The sequence below is a fragment of the Taudactylus pleione genome, unplaced genomic scaffold (assembly GCF_031769625.1).
Source record: "Taudactylus pleione unplaced genomic scaffold, aTauple2 ptg001032l, whole genome shotgun sequence".
NCBI lineage: Eukaryota > Metazoa > Chordata > Amphibia > Anura > Myobatrachidae > Taudactylus > Taudactylus pleione.
In genome coordinates this window covers 8,677,378-8,699,332 of record NW_028285433.1, presented here as the reverse complement: position 1 = coordinate 8,699,332, position 21,955 = coordinate 8,677,378, and the positions used below count along the sequence as shown (strand labels likewise).

At 42.3% G+C, this 21,955-nt stretch overlaps 1 protein-coding gene across 1 annotated transcript in view; it reads right to left on the bottom strand.

Moving 5' to 3' along the window:
* Positions 1-592: 592 nt before the first annotated feature.
* MUSK (muscle associated receptor tyrosine kinase) overlaps positions 593-21,955 on the bottom strand; it is a 208,099-nt gene continuing 186,736 nt past the window's right edge. The window contains exons 15-16 of the mRNA XM_088461250.1: positions 19,063-19,211; positions 593-2,672 (exon numbers count right to left, since the gene is read on the bottom strand). Coding sequence (XP_088317376.1) covers positions 1,993-2,672; positions 19,063-19,211 — 829 coding nt within the window. The 3' untranslated portion in view covers positions 593-1,992. The remainder of the gene's footprint in view (positions 2,673-19,062; positions 19,212-21,955) is intronic.

Sequence of the window (21,955 nt, the reverse complement as noted above, 5' to 3'; positions counted from 1 at the left end):
TTCCCTGATCTGATGGTCCCTGCGAACCTCTCTGGCTGCTCTTTCCTATAGAGGAACTTGTTAAATATTCCCTGAACACCATCCCATTAGAAAACGATGGGGACAGCTGCTGTGAGTGCTATTGTTCACAAAGCAGGAGATATCTCCAATATGTTCTGCTTTACATCCTTGTCAAATAGGGATGATACTTAATTCTGCCTCCTACATGCATAAACAGTCATTTCTGCATGTTTTAAGGACCAAATTACTTTGATAAATGGGCCTCTCTATTTATATATGTAAAGAGTGTATCAAGACAAGCACTTCCATGTAATCTAAACAAGTGAAACTAGTGACTGTTACTCCAATCATATGCATATAAACATCAGTGTTTTGTTATGCTCTGTTATTGCTACAGTTGCGTATGTGCCACAACACTAGATTGTTTCTTTAGCGTTTAATGTGTCTACTAAATCCATTTTATAAACTTAATGCAGTGTAGATCCTAGTGAGCTGTGTTGTTATTAAAAAAAACAATAATGAGACAACACATACTATATCATTAAATATCAGATATTTATTGATTACAAAAAATATTCAAAAGTGACAAAATGACCATTGAGCTGAACAAAAAAATGACATAAAATAAAACATACAGTTAATGTTGCTTAGTAATTTAACATGTTTACTCGAGTGGAAATAAGCAAGATCATTAGTTATCAATTAATATAAATGGTCTTCTAAATTTGACTTTGCAACCACTTAGAATTTGTTAATAAAAACATATACAAGGCTCCTTGCCTGGTACCTCCTGCATTAATATTGCTTGGACTGGATGTGTATGGTACATTCTCATCAGCCCTCTCCACTACTTTGGTATTGTCAGCTGCTTTTTTAGCTTTATCCTCTGAGTTTTTGCAAAGTCTGTGGATTTCTAAAACTTATATTTAATAGATAATAAATAGTTAACAAAAGCAGTGGTCTTAGGTAATGGACCATCCCCTTAACTAGAGATGTGCGGTTTGGTTTTGCATGAAAACAAATACACCAGAACTTAGGGGTTCCGAGTCAAATCGAGTCCCGATTCGGATCACTTTTGGGGTTCTGAGTAGAACAGAGTTCCGGCTCGGGTCTGTTGTAAGTTCAGAACTCGGATTAAAAAACCGAAAAATGGATTTTGGATTGCATGCAAAAAGGTCCAAATTACATAATTTTAGGTGTTTTTATCAATTTTAAAGCAATTAAAAATCCAAACCAAATCCAAACCAAGAGGGTGGTTTTACCAAAACCAAAACATGGGGGTCCGTGTACATCTCTTCCCTTAACAGAGACAAGGAAAGAAAGCAAGATATGAAACATATACAATATATAAATCATGAGCCGTCATCTGGAACTGCTGTATCAATTACACTGTAATTTCAATATGTATACATCATAATATTCATTGAACTTTTTACTTTTGTTTTGCTCTTGATAACAGTTAGGCTTCATTGTTGTGTAATACAAGGAATGAATCGGGTAATTCAGAAGATTTATTAGCTTGACAAGCAACTTGTTTCTGCTACTGGAAAACCTTTAGTGGGAAAATGCACTATAAACATATACTATATATTGAGACTATTACTTTAGACATTTATGCTTCTGCATGGCAGGTGTGCTGTGTAATTCATTTACTGAATGGAAATAAAAATGTCCTTATATTCAGGGACATGTTGTTAATCATTCACAATTGTAAAACCATGTGATAACTTGCATACAAGCTACTGTGTTACCATTTTTACTCTCATTTTCTATTCTTAACATGAGATGAACAGAGTGAATTTTCCCCTCAGATAAGCAAAACTTGTGGGAAAATATGCACTTCTGTGCTGATAACTTTAGTCCAGAGACTATTCATGCATGTGCTGTATGCCAGTGTGTGTTTAATGGCTACTCATTCCTGATCAGTGCCAGGACTAGGCATGTTTTATAAGGACACAAGAAGGTATTATACCACACTGGAACACATATCCTTCACACTTGAGCAGAAACAGCTCTGTCATACATACGCTCCAGAATACGATGGATACAAGCAAAACTTGGACGGTCAGTGGGCATCTTGCTCCAGCAGAGACGCATGAGATTGTACAGCTCCAACGGACAGTTTTCTGGACATGACAAAATGTTTCCATCTCTAACATAATAGATGACTTCTTCATGAGCCATGCCATAGTATGGCTGCATACCATAAGTGAATATTTCCCACAAAACAACACCATAAGCCCAAACATCAGACTCTGTTGTATAACGGTTGTAAAATATGGATTCTGGAGGCATCCAGCGGATTGGAATGGCATCATTTTCATTTGCTTTGTAATAATCAGCTGAGTATATGTTCCTAGAAAGACCAAAATCTGCAATTTTGACCACCATGTTCTCACCCACCAAACAGTTCCTGGTGGCCAAGTCTCGATGTACAAACTTGCGTTCTGAGAGGTAGGCCATTCCTGCTGATACCTGACGGGCAATATGCAGTTGATCAGTACAAGAGAGCGGTGACGGATTCAGGTCTGAGAGCCTGACTCTTGCAGCAAGGCTACTGTGGCTTAAACTACTTAAAGCTCGTGGTGATCTATGACGCAAATATTCATTTAAATCTCCATGGGCCATATATTCAAAAAGCAGACACATTGGTTTCCCAACAGCACATACACCTAAAAATAGATAGAAAGAAATTACTGTATTACAAGCAATATCGCCACTTAGTTTAGTATAATAAATTGTGTTCAGTATTGCTGTTTTTGTAAATGTGTTTGAATATAAATGTATTTATTTGCTTTGGGAATGAAGAGCTTAGAAATAGAATTTCATACAGTATGTTGCTGATCACAAAAGATGTGCAGTAAGGGAATGATATACAGTATGTTGCTGATCACAAAAGATGTGCAGTAAGGGAATGATATACAGTATGTTGCTGATCACAAAAGATGTGCAGTAAGGGAATGATATACAGTATGAGTAATCTTAGCACAGATATTATTCTCCTGTAGACCAAATTGAGAGAAACACGGGGCAGTGATAGACATTTTGTAAAGGAGGATTAGAAGCACCGTAGGAATTTATTATAAGTCATAGCATACTCCATGCTATACATTATTTTTCACATTGGATTATACTACTTATAGCAAATATTATCTCACGCCAGTAAGTTAAAGTAGTAAATCAGCTAGAAATCAACTCCAGCTAAATTAGTTTCCTCTGCAGGAGCATTGTAGGGAAATTTGCTACTTGACTCCTTAAATAGACTCTTGAGGCACAGTACATACTGTAGGTTACATACTGTAGGTTATTTCTACACTAAAAAGCAACATTTTCGGTTTTGCTTTGGCACCCATCTGTAATAAAACAACAAGGACCTGAAGGCCTATTGCCATTTTGCCAAACCTCCAATGCTGGTCACCCGTAATTAGATTAATCTGTACGGAAATAACAATGGTTCTGGTCAGATATGTATAAATGTGTTTTAAAAGAAAACAAGCCGCATACATGATCTCATTTTATGTCAGTTGTGCCTGAGCTTGGTTATGCAATATGCATTCATCCATGGTTTTAACAAATGAAAATTACAATGTGTGCTAATTGTTAATGTTGTACTAATAACTGACCATGGACTCTTTGTGGGATGACTTCAGTATGGAATGCTAAGAATCCTCTACTCAGAGAATCATTAATACCACATACTTTCTTGAAAAAATAACCTTGTTTTAAAAGACTTTTAGAATGATGCACTATTGTGTAAGAGGGAGAATATACCCTATTCATTAATGTTTGTAATCGAAATGCCCATGAAAAAAATATGTGACCATATGCAAGTGAAGACATGAGAGGCTTAAAAACCTGCCTGGTATTTGTTTAAACTAGTGTATTTTTATTCTGGTGTATTGTTTAACAATAAAAGTACTGTTGTATTTGATAACTACTGTACCTTGCCTGAGCGAATGGTGAACCCCTATGAGGTGCTGGATGTGGGTACAAGGTGGTAGAATCGAAGTGATATCTTCACACACATATACATCTCAATATTTATGACCCAGACTGCAGGATTTAAGGCTATTGATATGAATAGGACAATAACATGTCACATATATAAATGGAAGGCAGTATTTTCCCAGATAAATATGTTAGAAAAGTAAAATTGAAAAGTCTAAATACATTCGACATCATGGATAGTGAGTTGTGGGTCTTCCCCACTAACAATGTTAGATTCCATGTTGGAACACTCAGTGTATAAATATACTGCTCTAGTGGAGTCAGTTTGCAGGATGCATGTAGAGCGGGAAGTGGGTTTATGGGTATCTGTTTTTGTGATGTTTTCAGTTTGTTTGTTGCATTTTTTAAACTGTTTTGTTGCTGTTGCTTTTTCTCTCCTTGCACTATGTATTTTTCTTTTAGTAATATGATGCAATATGTCATCTGGGAACTTGTCCTGGGCTGGATTCTCACTGGTACCAGCTGCTTAATATAGTGGTTATAATGTTTACATGCTAGCATTTCAGTGCTCCGGTGTTCCTGCTTAGACTTTATTCTAATCTCAACGTATGACTCCAACTCTGCCTTGTCTGCTGTAAAGACTAACCTCTGACTTGTGACCCCTACTCTGCCTTGTCTGCTGTAAAGACTAACCTCTGACTTGTGACCCCTACTCTGTCTTGTCTGCTGCCGGGTCTGGCCTTCTTCTTGTATACCTATTGCATTTGCCCACAAGTCTGCTTTTCCTATTGTTTGCTGCATACTGCCAACTTCTAGGGGCAGCTGGGGCTGTTTGCAGCTGGGGTTAAAAGCACCAAGTGTTAAATGCACAAAGTGTGATTACATAACAGTTAATCAAACAGTTGAACAAACATTGACCAACATCTAAGGTAATTTCAGATTAAGAAACTGATTGCTTTAAAATTTGTCTAAAAATAACAAACGTAAAACTCACCATGTACTACACATTTCTTTTTTTCAACTCCCTCCTTTGTATTTTCTCTAAGGATATAACATCCCTAACTCTCCCTGCATCTCCCCTCTCTGGGCACACTGCCGCCCTATTGAGTCACTCACCTCCTCTAAAAACTAATGAGCCTTCTTTTCATCATACATTGACTATTACAGCCTCATTTTGTCACTATAAAAATTTTTTACACACCTACAACTATATCTACTTTTCCATCCTTCTGCTTTTATTATCTGGTGACATATCACCAAATCCAGGCCCCTCACACATACAGCGGATTTACTATGGAATAAATATCCTGCAAACCTCACATGTCTCCCATCACCCTCCAAATCAATAAATGTGCCTTATAGAATTCACACTTGATCACAACTTATTATTTTACATCTGAACATCTCTTTACAATAACTACTTTTACCAATTTCTACATTTACCTGAGACTGCTGGTTCACACATTAACCAAACTCTCTAAATAGCCCTTCATGAAGTAGCTTCAGCTACACGTCAGACTTCACGTAAACTGATATAACAGCCATGGCTTTCCACAGACACCTACAAAAACTGCCTCTTAAAGTAGAATGTCAGTGGCGTAAATCTTAATTCAAATGACTTCCACACCTACTGTAAAATAGGAATCCAGCCATCTGTCATCCTAGCCCTCTGTCCCACGCTCACTGTCTACCCCATCCGTGTCACCCCTGTCTGTTTGCCCATCCCCTCTAGAATGTAAGCTCTCACGAGCAGGGCCCTCTTTCCTCTTGTGCTTATCCTTTCTTTACTTATATTATCTGCTCTATACTCAAAAGCACCTAACCCGTGACTTTTGCCATCCTGCTTCTGTTGCAGCAGTGTTTATATACCATGTACTTGTCTTGTAGTGTCTTAAACTGTATGACACTGTTTTCTTGTTCTGCTCAACTGTTTATGTACTATGTTTATGTACTATGTTTGTGCACTATGTTTATGTACTATGTAAGGCGCTATGGAACCCTTGTGGCGCCATATAAATAAAGGATAATAATAATAATAACTTCCACCTGTTGCATTTATAGTACCTCATTAGTGACTTTACTCTATACTGCCAAACTGTGTTAGTGGTTACATAGGTGTACTACATCTTACATGCAACTCATATTATTGGATAGTTTATATTTTTGGCATGTTTATCCTGTTCATTCTAGTGTCTACTGAATCCATTGGTGCAACATCATGCAGTTCTCCAGTAGTAGCTTTCAGTATACTTGCAGGTTAGTCCTTGTCTATACTAAGATCTACCTCCAAACTGTGGCTGATAAATTACCACTACTTTGAGTTTGAGTTTAAGTCCAGAGAATTAACAAGTACTGATGAACACCAAGGGGCTAATTCAGTAGTGGATGCACTACCGATGTCAGAGGCAGTGGAGTGATTTTTTGATACTGCATATATGTCTAAGTAGCACTGCACCCCTTTTGTGTCTGTACAGAGTTGCAGTTGCGATTACAGACGGCAAATAGAGAAGTATATTGAAAATGTAGTGGGCGTACCTGGGCGGTGAGATAGAAGGTGGCATAGCATACTCATGGAGATGGTCCATCTTATGGGCGTGTTATAAGAGTGTTACGAGCATGTCGGTGAAAGTGGTTGTGTACACAGATGCTCACACAGGAGGCCATACTCGGTGGGAAAATTGCATATTTGGACACACAGATGCACACCATTTGTATAAAGTAGCCCATGGACAACGGCCAATAGACACAGCTGTTGCCACGTCAGTGTCCACCTCTGAATCAGCCCCATAACATTCTATGGCAGCAGGGATAATTGTAGGTAAATAGCTGGGCTCCTTAAGTCCTCCTGATCCCATTTTTTATTGCCCTGGTAAAAGTATTTTAACCCATTGTTTGATCTTGTGTTAGGTAGTTCACTCAGAACAAACCTGTAATATTTATTTACTTCCCCCATATACACCCCGGGATCTTTAGGAATATATATCCATGTGTATTGTCCATTGCCCTTATCAAGATGGCCACCGATACTATAACTGCACATGCACAGCACCTTCTTGTTCACTGTATGAGTGATACAGTGAGGATGGCTGTTCTCCCCTTAGCTCTTGAGACCTGAGACAAGGGGATGTAGTTACATTACCCACCATCTGGATGCTGGCTGACGAAATCCCGGTGCCGGAATCCCGATACGCGGACAGAAGTCAATGGTGGGAACCGCAGAACAAACTTTTGTAACCCTGCGGCTCTCCATTGACTTCATTGGAGGGAGCCGTTCATTGACTGAGAGAGGCAGGGGCTGACCTCTCTCAGCCAATGAACGCTCAGAGACGGCTCTACAAAGGCAGAAACCGCGTCTGAGCTCTTCATTCGGGAGGTAACAACCATCGTGGTTGTTGCCTGTTGCGTGGATCATGTTGCTAATTTTTTTATTTTACCAAGACCATGGATGCCTACAGGGAGAAGTGGACCAGTCCAGGTACCCAGGTAATGTAGATGAGTATGTGTGAGTGTGTATGTAAGTATGTATTAAAACTTTACTATCATGGTGTGTGTGTATCGTGTTTATTTAAAAAATATATTTACAGGTGAATTACAGGTACCAGCGGGCCCTTAATGCCCCGCATGCTGGTACTTGTAGTTCTCCAAATACCAGCATGCGGCGGAGAAATGCTGAGATCTGCAGTTCTAATGTAAAGACAATGTTTATACTTTTCTTTTTTTACATTACACTTACACTATCAACCCGCCACCCACCGCCCAAGGGTGGCGGGGATAGCCTCGGGCTATCAGCCTAGGCCAGGGGTGCCCTGGAGAGGGGACCCCTTTATTGGTGTGGTCCCCAGCTCCCCAGGGATCCCCAGGCCTGGGCTGATTAGCAGTCAGAGTTTATCATTTGGCTGGGGAGCCCGGTGAAAGAGCTTCCCTGGCTGTGGCATTAGCCTCCCGCTAGAAAAAGTTTGGTGCTGGTTCTGGATTATACAGGGGGCCATATACATTTTTCCCCCTGTATTTCCAGAACCAGGACCAGATCAGAGCCCAGTGCTGGTTTCTCAAAGTACGGGGACCCCTATGTCGTTTGTCCCCCGTGTTTTGGCAACCAGGGCTGGTGCTGACTAGCCCATTGCTGGTTGTGCTTAAGTACGGGGGACCCCCTACATCATTTGTCCCCCTTACTTTGCACAACCAGCACTGGGTCACTAAAGCCCGGGGCTGGTTGCTCTTTTGGGGAAGGTTCATGCCTTGTTTTTTTTTATTTTACACAGGTTTTCATTTTTTAAACACAGCAGCACGGACAGGTCTCACTGATCCCATCCATGCATCTGTGTTTATTTTTTTATTTTTTTTACAGACAGATGCATGCATCACGGATATCCCTGATCCATGCAACATCTGTCTGCTATCCTGCAAGATCTAAAGATCGGCAAATCTTTAGATCGCGCATGATAGATCTTGTGACACATCGTGCAGCTTTGCTGCACATCGTGTCCTGGAGTGCCGGGGAGCTGCCAGGGAGAGTTCAGTTCTAATGTAAAGACAATGTTTATACTTTTCTTTTTTTACACTACACTTACACTATCAACCCGCCACCCACCGCCCAAGGGTGGCGGGGATAGCCTCGGGCTATCAGCCTAGGCCAGGGGTGCCCTGGAGAGGGGACCCCTTTATTGGTGTGGTCCCCAGCTCCCCAGGGATCCCCAGGCCTGGGCTGACTAGCAGTCAGGGTTTATGTTTTGGCTGGGGAGCCCGGTGAAAGAGCTTCCCGGGCTGTGGCATTAGCCCCCCACTAGAAAAAGTTCGGTGCTGGTTCTGGATTATACAGGGGGCCCTATACATTTTTCCACCTGTATTTCCAGAACCAGGACCAGATCAGAGCCCAGTGCTGGTTTCTCAAAGTATGGCAGTCCCCTATGTCGTTTGTCCCCCGTATTTTGGCAACCAGGGCTGGTTCTGACTAGCCCGTTGCTGGTTGTGCTTAAGTACGGGGGACCCCCTACGTCATTTGTCCCCCTTATTTTGCACAACCAGCACTGGGTCACTAAAGCCCGGGGCTGGTTGCTCTTTTGGGGGAGGTTCATGCCTTGTTTTTTTTTATTTTACACAGGTTTTCATTTTTTAAACATAGCAGCACGGACAGGTCTCACTGATCCCTTCCATGCATCTGTGTTTATTTTTTTACAGACAGATGCATGCATCACGGATATCCCTGATCCATGCAACATCTGTCTACTATCCTGCATGATCTAAAGATCGGCAAATCTTTAGATCGCACATGATAGATCTTGTGACACATCGTGCAGCTTTGCTGCACATCGTGTCCTGGAGTGCCGGGGAGCTGCCAGGGAGAGTTCAGTTCTAATGTAAAGACAATGTTTATACTTTTCTTTTTTTACACTACACTTACACTATCAACCCGCCACCCACCGCCCAAGGGTGGCGGGGATAGCCTCGGGCTATCAGCCTAGGCCAGGGGTGCCCTGGAGAGGGGACCCCTTTATTGGTGTGGTCCCCAGCTCCCCAGGGATCCCCAGGCCTGGGCTGACTAGCAGTCAGGGTTTATGTTTTGGCTGGGGAGCCCGGTGAAAGAGCTTCCCGGGCTGTGGCATTAGCCCCCCGCTAGAAAAAGTTCGGTGCTGGTTCTGGATTATACAGGGGGCCCTATACATTTTTCCCCCTGTATTTCCAGAACCAGGACCAGATCAGAGCCCAGTGCTGGTTTCTCAAAGTATGGCGGACCCCTATGTCGTTTGTCCCCCGTATTTTGGCAACCAGGGCTGGTTCTGACTAGCCCGTTGCTGGTTGTGCTTAAGTACGGGGGACCCCCTACGTCATTTGTCCCCCTTATTTTGCACAACCAGCACTGGGTCACTAAAGCCCGGGGCTGGTTGCTCTTTTGGGGGAGGTTCATGCCTTGTTTTTTTTTATTTTACACAGGTTTTCATTTTTAAACATAGCAGCACGGACAGGTCTCACTGATCCCATCCATGCATCTGTGTTTATTTTTTTACAGACAGATGCATGCATCACGGATATCCCTGATCCATGCAACATCTGTCTACTATCCTGCATGATCTAAAGATCGGCAAATCTTTAGATCGCGCATGATAGATCTTGTGACACATTGTGCAGCTTTGCTGCACATCGTGTCCTGGAGTGCTGGGGAGCCGCCAGGGAGAGTTCAAAGGAAATGACTCATGATATCGCATCGTGAGCACATCGTGTAGTGTGTAGGCACCTTCACAAGTGGCTGTGCTGGCAAAGTGACTTTGTATAGGGGGCACACTGCACAATGATGTATGCTGCGCTATACTCTGCTGATTAAAGTGTCGAGACTCACAAGTGGCTGTGTGTACAAAGAAAAAAGTTTAAAAAAGTAAAAAAAACTTTCAAAGAAAGTAAAAAGTTTAAAAAGAAAAAAAAATAACAACTTATTTTTTGGTGCTGTACCCCACTGTGTATACAAGCACCGTGACTCAATTGAGCAATTGCCCTCTGTGTGTATAAGCACAGTGACTCCTTGGGCAATAGCCATCTGTGTGTATAAGCGCCGTGACTCCTTGGGCAATAGCCCTCTGTGTGTATAAGCGCCGTGACTCCTTGGGCAATAGCCCTCTGTGTATAAGCACGGTGACTCCTTGGGCAATAGCCCTCTGTGTGTATAAGCACCGTGACTCCTTGGGCAATAGCCATCTGTGTATACAAGCACCATGACTCCTTGAGCCGTAGCCCTCTGCGTATACAAGCACCGTGATCCTTGGGCCTTAGCCCTCTGTGTGTCCATAACACTGAAGTACTGTGACTCAGTAGTGAGTGGCAGTGAGTGGCAATGTTTCATAGATGTGCTTTAAACTGCGGTGTCTGTCGCTTAGTAACCAGACAGCTGACTGCAGCCTTTGGCCAATAATGGTGAAAACAATATTGCGAGCTGCGAGGTGGTCTAAATTGACTGGAAATGACTGGAAATGAATGTTATTGGGGTTAATAATACCCTAGGAACAAAAAAAGCTATATTAGGTGATTTTAGCTTTTTTTCTAAATTTTGGTAAAAAAATCCAAATCCAGTCACGGTGGGTTTGGCAAATCCAAATCCAAAGCCAGAGGAAGAATCAGAACCAAATCAAAATCCAGCAAAAATGGTCCGGCACACATCCCTAATCAGGGGCAGAACTATGGGAGACAATGGAGGCGTCTGCTGCCGGGCTCCAGCTCTGAAGGGGCACCTCTTCCATTGTCCACAACATTTTAACCCCACTTAGGACTGTAATTACAGTATGTACCTGGAGTGTACAGTCACGGCCGCCTAATACATGGCACCCCTTCCCGGCACCTGGGAAGCCGCCTTACACTAGTGGAGAGCTCTATGTCAGACCATTAGCTGTTGCCTTTGTGTATCTATAGCCTGTCTGCATGCGAATTGCTACATTACAGTGTCAATGGCTGTGGTGGGGTTGGGGGGCACCAAATTATAACACCTCAGGGCATCTGGGATGAATTTACGCCACTGTCTCTAGTAATTATTGGATTATGCATTTCATCCTATAACTAAATATGAGGTCCAACCTTTTCAAATTTGAAATGCCTGACACAAACCATTTTCGTCAGTACTGCACTTTGGGGCAACACTTGAATCTTACATACTGGAAAAGAGACTCTGTAGACAATGGGGGGTGGAGCTTGTACCAAAATTACTTGAGGAGTAATCACTTAAGCTATCTCAGCAGTATCTCCAAATACTCCATATGGTAATGGGGCAGTACTATGTTTCCCACAAGACTAGAAATAAGACATTGTAGAAACCATGAAATTCAAATAATTTCTTTCTTACGTATAACTTTATATACATAAATATTTCCTCTTACTGAGGAAAAGTACTTGATTGAATGCTATATAGCGCACACATATTCCGCAGTACTTTACAGAGAATATTTAGTCATTCACATCAGTCCCTGCCCAGTGGAGCTTACAATCTATGGGCCTGATTCTGGGTCAAATGCAAAAGTGCAGGCAGCAATGTGTATTGGAGGTTGCCCGTCTGTGAGTTTATACAAACCCCTTCCCTGGTGTACATTCATGCGGTAAGGACCAAGATGCCCACTTAGGCACCCTATGACAGGTGCAGTTTCTCCGTCCAGCCAATGGCCCCCTATGCTTGCGTCCCTGCGTCTGTGAAAGCAGCAGAAGTTTGCATTGGCATTTCGCAACACTTCGATAATACGCCCACTGCATGGCCCATTGTTATGTGCACTACTAGCCACCTCCAAGTCATCACTCTTCCGTCACATTTCTGAGAACGTCTGAATCGATCACAACACCCCCTTTGTGCGTGCACTCTGTGTAACGTATGCAACTGCATACTCAATTGCAAATAATCGCTCAATTTCATGAACACTGGAATTGTGTGTGGGTTGTGTGGGGCTCTGGATCAGGCCCTATGTTCCCTACCACATGCACACACACACACACACACTAAGGTTAATTTTTGTTGGGTGCCAATTAATCTCCCAGTATATTTTAGGAGTGTGGGAGGACACTGGAGTACCCAGAGGAAACCCACACAAGCATAGGGAGAATATACAAACTCCACACAGTTAGGGTCGTAGTGGGAACTGAACAATGCTGTGAAGTAGTAAAGCATTTTAAGCAGCATTGAATGCTCTTTTTGAAATGTAGGTCCAAGCTACAAATAGATGCATTCAAACACTGATCCACCATAGATCTTATATGTTCCCTGCACAGATGTTTATTAGAGATATTTCGGATTCTCCCAACTGCCCTAAATGTGGTAAAAATTAGATATCGTTCATACACATTTTTGGACATGTCATTATATTAAGCACTTCTCGTCACAGGTGGACTTGCTACTTGAGCACCCATCAACCTTATGGACAATTTAGTGTGTGTTAGAGCTTTTGGGGTGGGGTCCCAATCAGTGAGCACAGAGACACATGTTTGTAACTTTAGATATTACTGCTCCCACAGGCTGCATAGCCGGTGGCTGCCATAGTCTGTGTTAAGATTCAAAGTGTTCTGATTATAAGTGTAAATACAATTTGATAACTAAGTCGGAGTTACGCTGGAGTTAAACTGGAGGAAAACGAAACTCAAAACCAGAACACTTTCTGAACAACAAGAAGCAACATACTTATGTGAATGAACAAAATCAACATCTTCTGCTGTATCCAGGCAACTACTTACTGCACTCACTGCTTGGACACTGCAAGTGCTCCCCTGTCTGTGTGCTGCTCTTGTTGATTGATCTTTGTTGAACAGAACACTTTGGACTGGATCAGCTCGGGTACATTGTAATTTTGTCCTCATTCATTTTGTATTGCCTTTTCCAATTGTGTCACATCTATCCACATTAATCATTTGTTTATAAACTAATTCCTGCACCCACTACTCACATACCTCTCCTTTATATATCACTTTTGGAGCTGCGCTCATACATTAGCAGCACTGTTCTTTACATGTAGTTTTGAACATTTAACAACTTTAATCCACACTGACTCTATATCTCACTGTCTCTACATCACACAGCCTCCACTCCAGTTTACATCTCAATTATTACCTTGTCCACAGCATGAACACCCTTACTTCACACAACCCCCATATTCTATGTCCACATAATCCTCTACTTTATCCGTCCCTCTCTTCCCCCTCCTGTTTCCTCCACTTGCTGTTCTTCCTTTTTTTCTCTCATCAGTCTGCTTCCAACCCTCTGCTTCTTTCCCCCACCTCTCCTATACCTCCACTCTCAACCACCTCCCTCCATGGTCTTGTTACCCCACTACTAAGCCCCATTCCCTCCTCGTTCTGTCTGTCACCTCCAGGGCTGCCAAGAGAAATTCTGGGCCCGGGTACTGCAACATCCTGTGGGACCACATCATGTATGGCTGCACCCATTTGTGAGTGGGTCTAGCATGTGAGATGCACCCACTCACAGGAGCATGGCATAGCACCCAGCAGCTGGAACTAAAGTAGTCACTACTGTATTAGGATGGCGGGACAGTCCCATAATAGCTGCATTTCTTGTCAGGCTGTATATAGATGCTAAAATGTAACACACAAATTAAAGTGCTTCTACTTTACTTTGTACATCTCTCATGTAAATAACACAATCTATTTTCTATCATAGAGATAGATGTATGAAGGACTTAATTTTTACATAACATCAGGTCGTCTTATACACACACATTCCGCAGCACATATCCTAACCCACTGCTCCATGCTCCTTCTTCACTATCTACCCCTCTGTGTCGCCCCTGTCTGTCTGCCCTTCCCCTTTAGAATGTAAGCTCTCACGAGCAGGGCCCTCATCCTCATGTGCTTCTCCTCCCCCTACTTATAGTATAATTTACTCCTAACTCCCTACAATGGCACCTACCACCTGGTTGCTCATGTCCTGCTGCTTGTGTTTTGCAGCTGAGTTTATAACCTTGTCCTTGTCCTGCATTGTTTTGTATTACTATTAACTGTTTTTCTTGTGTGCTCATTTATGTACTGTGTAAGGCGCTGCGGAACCTTTGTGGCGCCATATAAATAAAGGATAATAATAATAATAATAATAATAATAATAATAATAATAATACTATAAAGTTGAAAGGCAAAGATTAGAATCTTTTTGTTTGCCAATTTGGTGTGTCATCCAAAGGGATGGACCTGTAATTCTAATGATGAATTATTAATAGCTTAATGTGTACTGTATGTATGATTATGTAACATCTTTTATTTTTGTATTGAATTGGGTTTTGGAATATAATTAAATATAATGTTTTGCTAGCTTATATATATATATATATATATATATATATATACAGTCAGGTGCATAAATACTGGGACATTGACAGAATTTTCATATTTTGGCCTCTATTCCCCTCCACAATGGCTTTGAAATTAAACAAACAAGATGAGCTTTAACTGCAGACTTTCAGATTTTATTTAATTTCAGGGTAATTACATCCAAATCAGGTGAACGGTGTAGGAATTACAACGGTTTCTATATGTGCCTCCCACTTTTAAGGGGCCAAAAGTAATGGGACTATCAACTGAAAAGCTATTTCATGGACAGGTGTGGGCTATACCCATATTATTTCATTATCAATTAAGCAGATAAAAGATCTGGAGTTGATTCTAGGTGTGACATTTGGATTTGGAATCAGTTGCTGTCAACTCTCAATATGAGATCCAAAGAGCTGTCACTATCAGTGAAGCAAGCCATCATTAGGCTGAAAAATCAAAACAAACCCATCAGAGAGATAGCAAAAACATTAGGTGTGGCCAAATCAACTGTTTGGAACATTCGTAAAGAGAAAGAACGCACCGGAGAGCTCAGCAACACCAAAAGACCCGGAGACCATGGAAAACAACTGTGGTGGATGACAGAAGAATTATTTCCCTGGTGAACAAAAACCCCTTCACAACAGTTGGCCAAATCAAGAACACTCTCCAGGAGGTAGGTGTATATGTGTCAAAGTCAACAATCAAAAGAAGACTTCACAAGAGTGACTATAGAGGGTTCACCACAAGATGTAAACCATTGGTGAGCCACAAAAACATGAAGACCAGATTAGAGTTTGCCAAACAACATCTAAAAAAGCCATTACAGTTCTGGAACAACATCCTATGGACAGATGAGACAAAGATCAACTTGTACCAGAGTGATGGGAAGAGAAGAGTATGGAGAAGGAAAGGAACTGCTCATGATCCAAAACATACCTCATCAGTGAAGCATGGTGGTGGTAGTGTCATGGCATGGGCATGTATGGCTGCCAATGGAACTGGTTCCCTTGTATTTATTGATGATGTGACTGCTGACAAAATCAGCAGAATGAATTCTGAAGTGTTTCGGGTAATATTATATGCTCATATTGAGTCAAATGCTTCAGAACTCATTGGACGGCTGTTCACAGTGCAGATGGACAATGACCCGAAGCATACTGCAAAAGCAACCAAAGAGTTTTTAAGGCTAAAAAGTGGAATGTTCTGCAATGGCCAAGTCAATCCCCTGACCTGAATTCAATTGAGCATGCATTTCACTTGATGAAGACAAAACTGAAGGGAAAATGCCCCAAGAACAAGCAGGAACTGAAGACATTTGCAGTAGAGGCCTGGCAGAGCATCACCAGGGATGAAACCCAGCGTCTGGTTATGTCTATGCGTTCCAGACTTCAGGCTGTAATTGCCTGCAAAGGATTTGCAACAAAGTATTAAAAAGTGAAAGTTAGATTTAGGATTGTTTAGTTTGTCCCATTACTTTTGGTCCCTTAAAAGTGGGAGGCACATATAGAAACCGTTGTAATTCCTACACCGTTCACCTGATTTGGATGTAATTACCCTCAAATAAAATCTGAAAGTCTGCAGTTAAAGCACATCTTGTTTGTTTCATTTCAAAGCCATTGTGGTGGTGAATAGAGGCCAAAATATGAAAATTCTGTTAATGTCCCAATATCTATGTACCTGACTTATATATATATATATATATATATATATATATATATATACACAGTATATATAGTCAAAAATCCACTACACTCGCCACCCCCAGATTTGGGGTGCAGATCAGCACTCGCCATTCCCAGGAGTGGGGTTTAAGTGGCTTGTGACCACATTGCTTAAATAAATAAAATCAGAAAACTCAGCACTCACCATGTTTAAACACTCAAATTAAATCTGAAAGTCTGCAGTTAAAGCACATCTTGTTTGTTTCATTTCAAAGCCATTGTGGTGGTGAATAGAGGCCAAAATATGAAAATTCTGTTAATGTCCCAATATTTATGCACCTGACTTGTATATATATATATATATACAGTATATATATATAAATATATATATATATATATATATATATATAAATATAACATTAACAAAACTATACTTTTTTGAAGGTTTGTATGAGCCCTGTCAATTGTCCATACTTCATTTGCTCTTATGTACATAACAATTAGTATGTTATATACATTTATTATAAACTGTTCTGTTATTATACATCTCCTCTTTTGTATGTTTTTGAGTGGCAGTGGTTCCAAAACTGTGTGCCGTGGCACCCTGGGGTGCCTCGGGGCACTTGCAGGGGTGCCTTGGGTTGGTGGTCCAGTATCAAATAAAATTAATTTTATTCAGTGTGATAGTCAAAACCAGTTCTAATGGCTGCCAATCAAAGAATGTGTGGACAAAAAGAAGTGCAGCCCTGTCATCCACCACATAACTGAACCTAAGGGTGCATTGAAGCACAATTTACTTAATTAAATTTTTTCTTAATTTCTCAATAAGAAACTTTTTGCTCAGGGGTGCCATGGAAACAATTCTGATACACTAGGGCGCCGTGAGTCAAAAAAGTTTGGGAACCACTGATCTAAGGAAAACTTTTTGCAAACAGCCAAATCTCTTTACAGACAGTAATACCAGAAATAACCCGCCTTTACAAATATTTAAAAAAAAATTGTTATATTGAAGCAAGTAAATATTTTAGCCCTTTAAACACAAGGATGAACCAATTAAAATTAAAAAAGACTTTCCTTTGAACGTGGTGTGGCTATTTCTTTATATAAAAATGTAGCACTTTCCTTTTAATATAAGAAATCCTACAATAAAACTGGGTATGACTACACGATGATGTACCCAGCCGACGGGGTGGCATGATGTAACAATACATTGCGCCATGCATACATACTGCACGATGCAGTGTGCGCCGGTTCAATGTATCATTCCATGCTGCATTTAGTAGCATGGAGTTGTTCAGCGCATCAACCCAAGTGCAGCACAGCAGGTAGAATAATGCGATAAATGACCGGCGGACATACTATACGATCCGCACAATATATTGTTACGATTGTGCAATGGATCGCATAGTGGACCTCATTCAGAGGCGGTCGCACAGAGTGATTGGTTGTAGCGAGCGATGTTTTTTTCAACTGCGCATGCGTGTACATGGCAGTGCGCGTGCGCAAGCCTGTCTTTCCGACCGCAATCCTCTTGCTCGTTAGTAACTACGAGGTTGTAGCTGAGATTTACATTTCGTGCCGTTTGTAGGTGGTTACATGTGAAGGTGCTTGTGAACGGGGGTGTGGTGGTGCGGACGCAGGCGTGGGTGACCTTAAAAAGGGCGTTTTAAGGGCATGCATATATTACTGAGCGAGTCATCACACACGTCATCTCGTTGCAATAACGACGCTACTGCTCGCAGAGCTAAGGGTAGCCCAGGGTCTACATTAAGCAGTGCGAGTGCAGGCGATGGTTTCTGCCTCAACCGATGTCTGTAGGCAATTAACACTGTAACAGGTGTTAATCGTGCTGACGTAGGTTGCCGCCTGCGACCGACTCTGAATTAGGTCATAGAGATAGGAGGTGTGCTTTCATTGTTGTGGGTGTTTCCGCGCTTACGATGTGCGTTGCGACTGAGCGCTCATTTTGCATATTCTCGATCACTTTGGGTGCTACCGATCGCTCCCAAGCAACCGCCGCTGAATGAGGTCCTGAGTGTGTAAATAGCTTCATTCAATTCAAAGGAAGATTAAGTCAATACCTATACGTACTGTAGTAACCCATTTAAATAAAACATAGTTATTAGGAATATTTTCAATTGGTATAGTTGAGTGAAATGTTGCTCACTATTAGATTTGTGGATTGGCAATAACTTTTATAGAAATATTTGACATTTCCAGCTGCTGTTTACAGATGCCAAGGGGAATGACGGCAATAACTATGTGATTAAAAAGAGAGCTGACCACAAACAACAGAATGTGCCTGATCAGTTTGTGTAGTAATACACATTGATGACCTTTTCTGATTAGTTATTATAATAAAGGCGACAGCTGCAAAGTGATCACGTTTCACCCTGACTTTCTTAATTGTTCTGTCTGTGTGAGTGTGTTAGTGTGTGAGTGTGTTAGTGTGTAAGTGTGTGAGTGTGTTAGTATGTGAGTGTGTGAGTGTGTTAGTGTGAGTGTATATACAGTGTTCATTTTCAGCATTTACACCTTTCTGGCAGCAGAACCTGCAACATGTAGGGAACAGAGCAGATCACATTCTGTGTTCTGTACTCTGATTTTTGCTTCATACTAGGCACACTTATCACTTTGCTTCATATATTGCACTTTTATTTCTGAACTATTTCCATACCTAGAAGCTTTACAATGTTGGGGTGATTAAATTCTGCCATGAGTGATGCCTCCCTCTGGAAGTCTGCCTGCATATCAGCAGAGGCTTCTTCTTTCAGCATCTTCACCGCCACCATGGTAAATGGCTCATAGGGAAGGAGACCTGGTGCCCTGCAAAGAAATTAGGTATTATGTTAATCACAGTTTGCAGCATGTGGTGTTTTACGCAGTCTGTACAGCAGCCTATTGTTGTGGTGACATATGGGAGTACATTTATAAACCCTGAGAAAAGAGCAAAGCTTTGGTAAATCATAATATACCATTGTTCATGGCAGAAACACCTTTATGAATAAAACAAAAACGTACAAAGATTGTAAGGTATAAAACTAAAAATGACAAAACAGGATAGATGGATAGGTACCGAAGCTATAGAAGCAGGACATTTTTATAAATTTAACATATATTAAAAAGGTTGTATACCCATTCATACGCAGGCCCGGCGACAGTGGGGGTCCAGGGGTGCAACTGTACTGGGCCCCAAGGTCCTAGGGGGCCTGCAGTGTACCGCTGCCTGTTTTGCTGATGAAGTGAACAGCAGGGTGTACTGCAGCAGCAAGTCCAGTGGCGGGGGGGGGGGGCAGGGTGCCATCTGCCTCATGGTCTGTAGAAATTACCTGCAGCCGACCTGCACGCTGCATATACTCATAGCTGCAGGGCGGGCCGGTCTGTATCATGTCACTTACTGCAGTGCTGCTGGCCGCCTGGTCTTGGAGAAGCTCAGCACTGTGTGGTGGGGGCGGGGCTGCTGCCTGATGACCCGTCAGGTCTCTCAGTCAGTGATAGGAGGACCCTGATGTAAGTTGAACTGGCTCCTCGGATCACTGGTAGAGAGATAGAAGCAGTCATCAGGCAGCTCCGCTGGGAGAGCACAGTGTGGGATGAGGGATTGGAGAGCACAGTGTGGGATGGGAGAGCATAGTGTGGGATGGGGGATGGGAGAGCACAGTGTGGGAGGACACAGTGTGGGATGGGAGAGGAAATTGGGGGATAGGAGAGCACAGTGGGTGGTGGGAGAGGACAGTGGGGGATGAGATATGAGAGAGTATAGTGTGAGATGGGGGATGGGAGAGCACAGTGTGGGAGGACACTGTGGGATGGGAGAGCACAGTGTGGGATGGTGGTTGGGAGAGCACCGTGTGGGATGGGAGAGCACCGTGTGGGATGGGAGAGCACCGTGTGGGATGGGAGAGCACATTGTGGGATGAGATATGAGAGAGTATAGTGTTAGATGGTGGAGCACAGTGGGATATAGAAGCAGTGTTGGATGGGAAGCTAATGTGTAAAAAAAATAATATATATATATATATATATATACTGTATATGCTTATGCAAAGAAGCTAATACTAGCCCCCATGCTGCTTAGGTTGATTCCGTCGGGAATCAAGTAGCGGAGTCAAGCCAGCACCGAGAGGCAAGAGAGGATCCGATGCTTGGCGAGCTGAGGAGTGGCGCTGACCCAAAGAAAAGACACCCAAGCAGAGACGCTATACAAGGCAGATATAGAATAAAGTAAGTGTGGGGCATGGAGGGACGTTGTGGCTCAGCTGTTCCCCAGAAAAACCACATATAGTTAAGGCAGACTCTCAAGCGACTGGCCTGTACCTGTCAGGGACCCTGGGATGGGGGGCCCATAAAAAAATGGGTGTACCGGGCCCCATGATTTCTGTTGCTGGACCTGTTTATACATGAAAGCATTTCCACGAACTGACAGGGATCAGTGGCAGACCTTTCAAAAGCAGGGATCAGCATTTACAAATAGTGGGAGAGAACAATGGTGGAACAATCGTAGGGTCTGCATCGATTATCTGAATTGACGCTGTATCAGTTAAAAATCATCAATATTTTGAATCCAAGCGACTTGCTTCTTGGAGCGTAACAGAACTAGTAATGTGATTGTGACCGGCCTGGGCTGTTGAGGCACTTCTGGTAAGTGACAGAGCCTGGAAGTGTTATATGCTTTATTGTTAGCCCAGTATTAATCCATCAATGGTATAAGAAGAAAGAGGTTTTGTCTTTTAGATGGCGCACAATATTTTTTTTATCTTTATTTACATACATCTATCATCGGACAAATATGTTGTACAACCTGACCATAATGTCAGGTCAAACATGTTTGCAGATGATTGATGTTCCTACACTGAACGACTGCTCCTTCAGTGTAGGCACATCACAGGCTGACAAACGATCGCACGATTACAATGTCGTAATCGTGCAGTCGTTTGCCTGTTCTAGTGGATGTGTACCTTTAGACTGTGAATGTAATAGGCCCACATATTAGTAAGGGTATAATATGAAAAGAGAATTTGAGGGGAATTAGCAAGTCTGAGTTAATATACATAATAATAATACGTGGTCAGGAGAGAGAGACCAATAAATCTATTGGAGCTCAGTAAATATCAATGTGAATGATAACAATTTAATTAATAAGTAGAATAGATATCTGGACCTAATATAATTAATATCATATTATACAGGTTCACCAAGGAGAAAATAAGTGAACATTGGCCCTCATTCAGAGCCGTACGCTCTGAGCAGAGCGCACGGTCTGAATGAGGGCCGGGCTCCATTTTCATGGAGCGTCCTCCTGGACGCTCGTATAGCTGTGGGTCACCACCCACAGGCTATACGAGCGTGCATTGTGATGGTCGCGATGGTCGAGACCATCGCGACCATCGAATTTGCGAGCCGGAGCCTGCGGTTGAGGTTTTCAACCGCAAGCTCCGGAGTGATTTTGGCTCTATCAGAGCCAAAATCACTCCCACTGACATCACTAGTGATGTCAGTGGGCCGGCTTTTGACGGGAGGCGTTCCCGTGGGAACGCCCCCGTCAGGGAGGCACGCCCCTGGTACGCCCA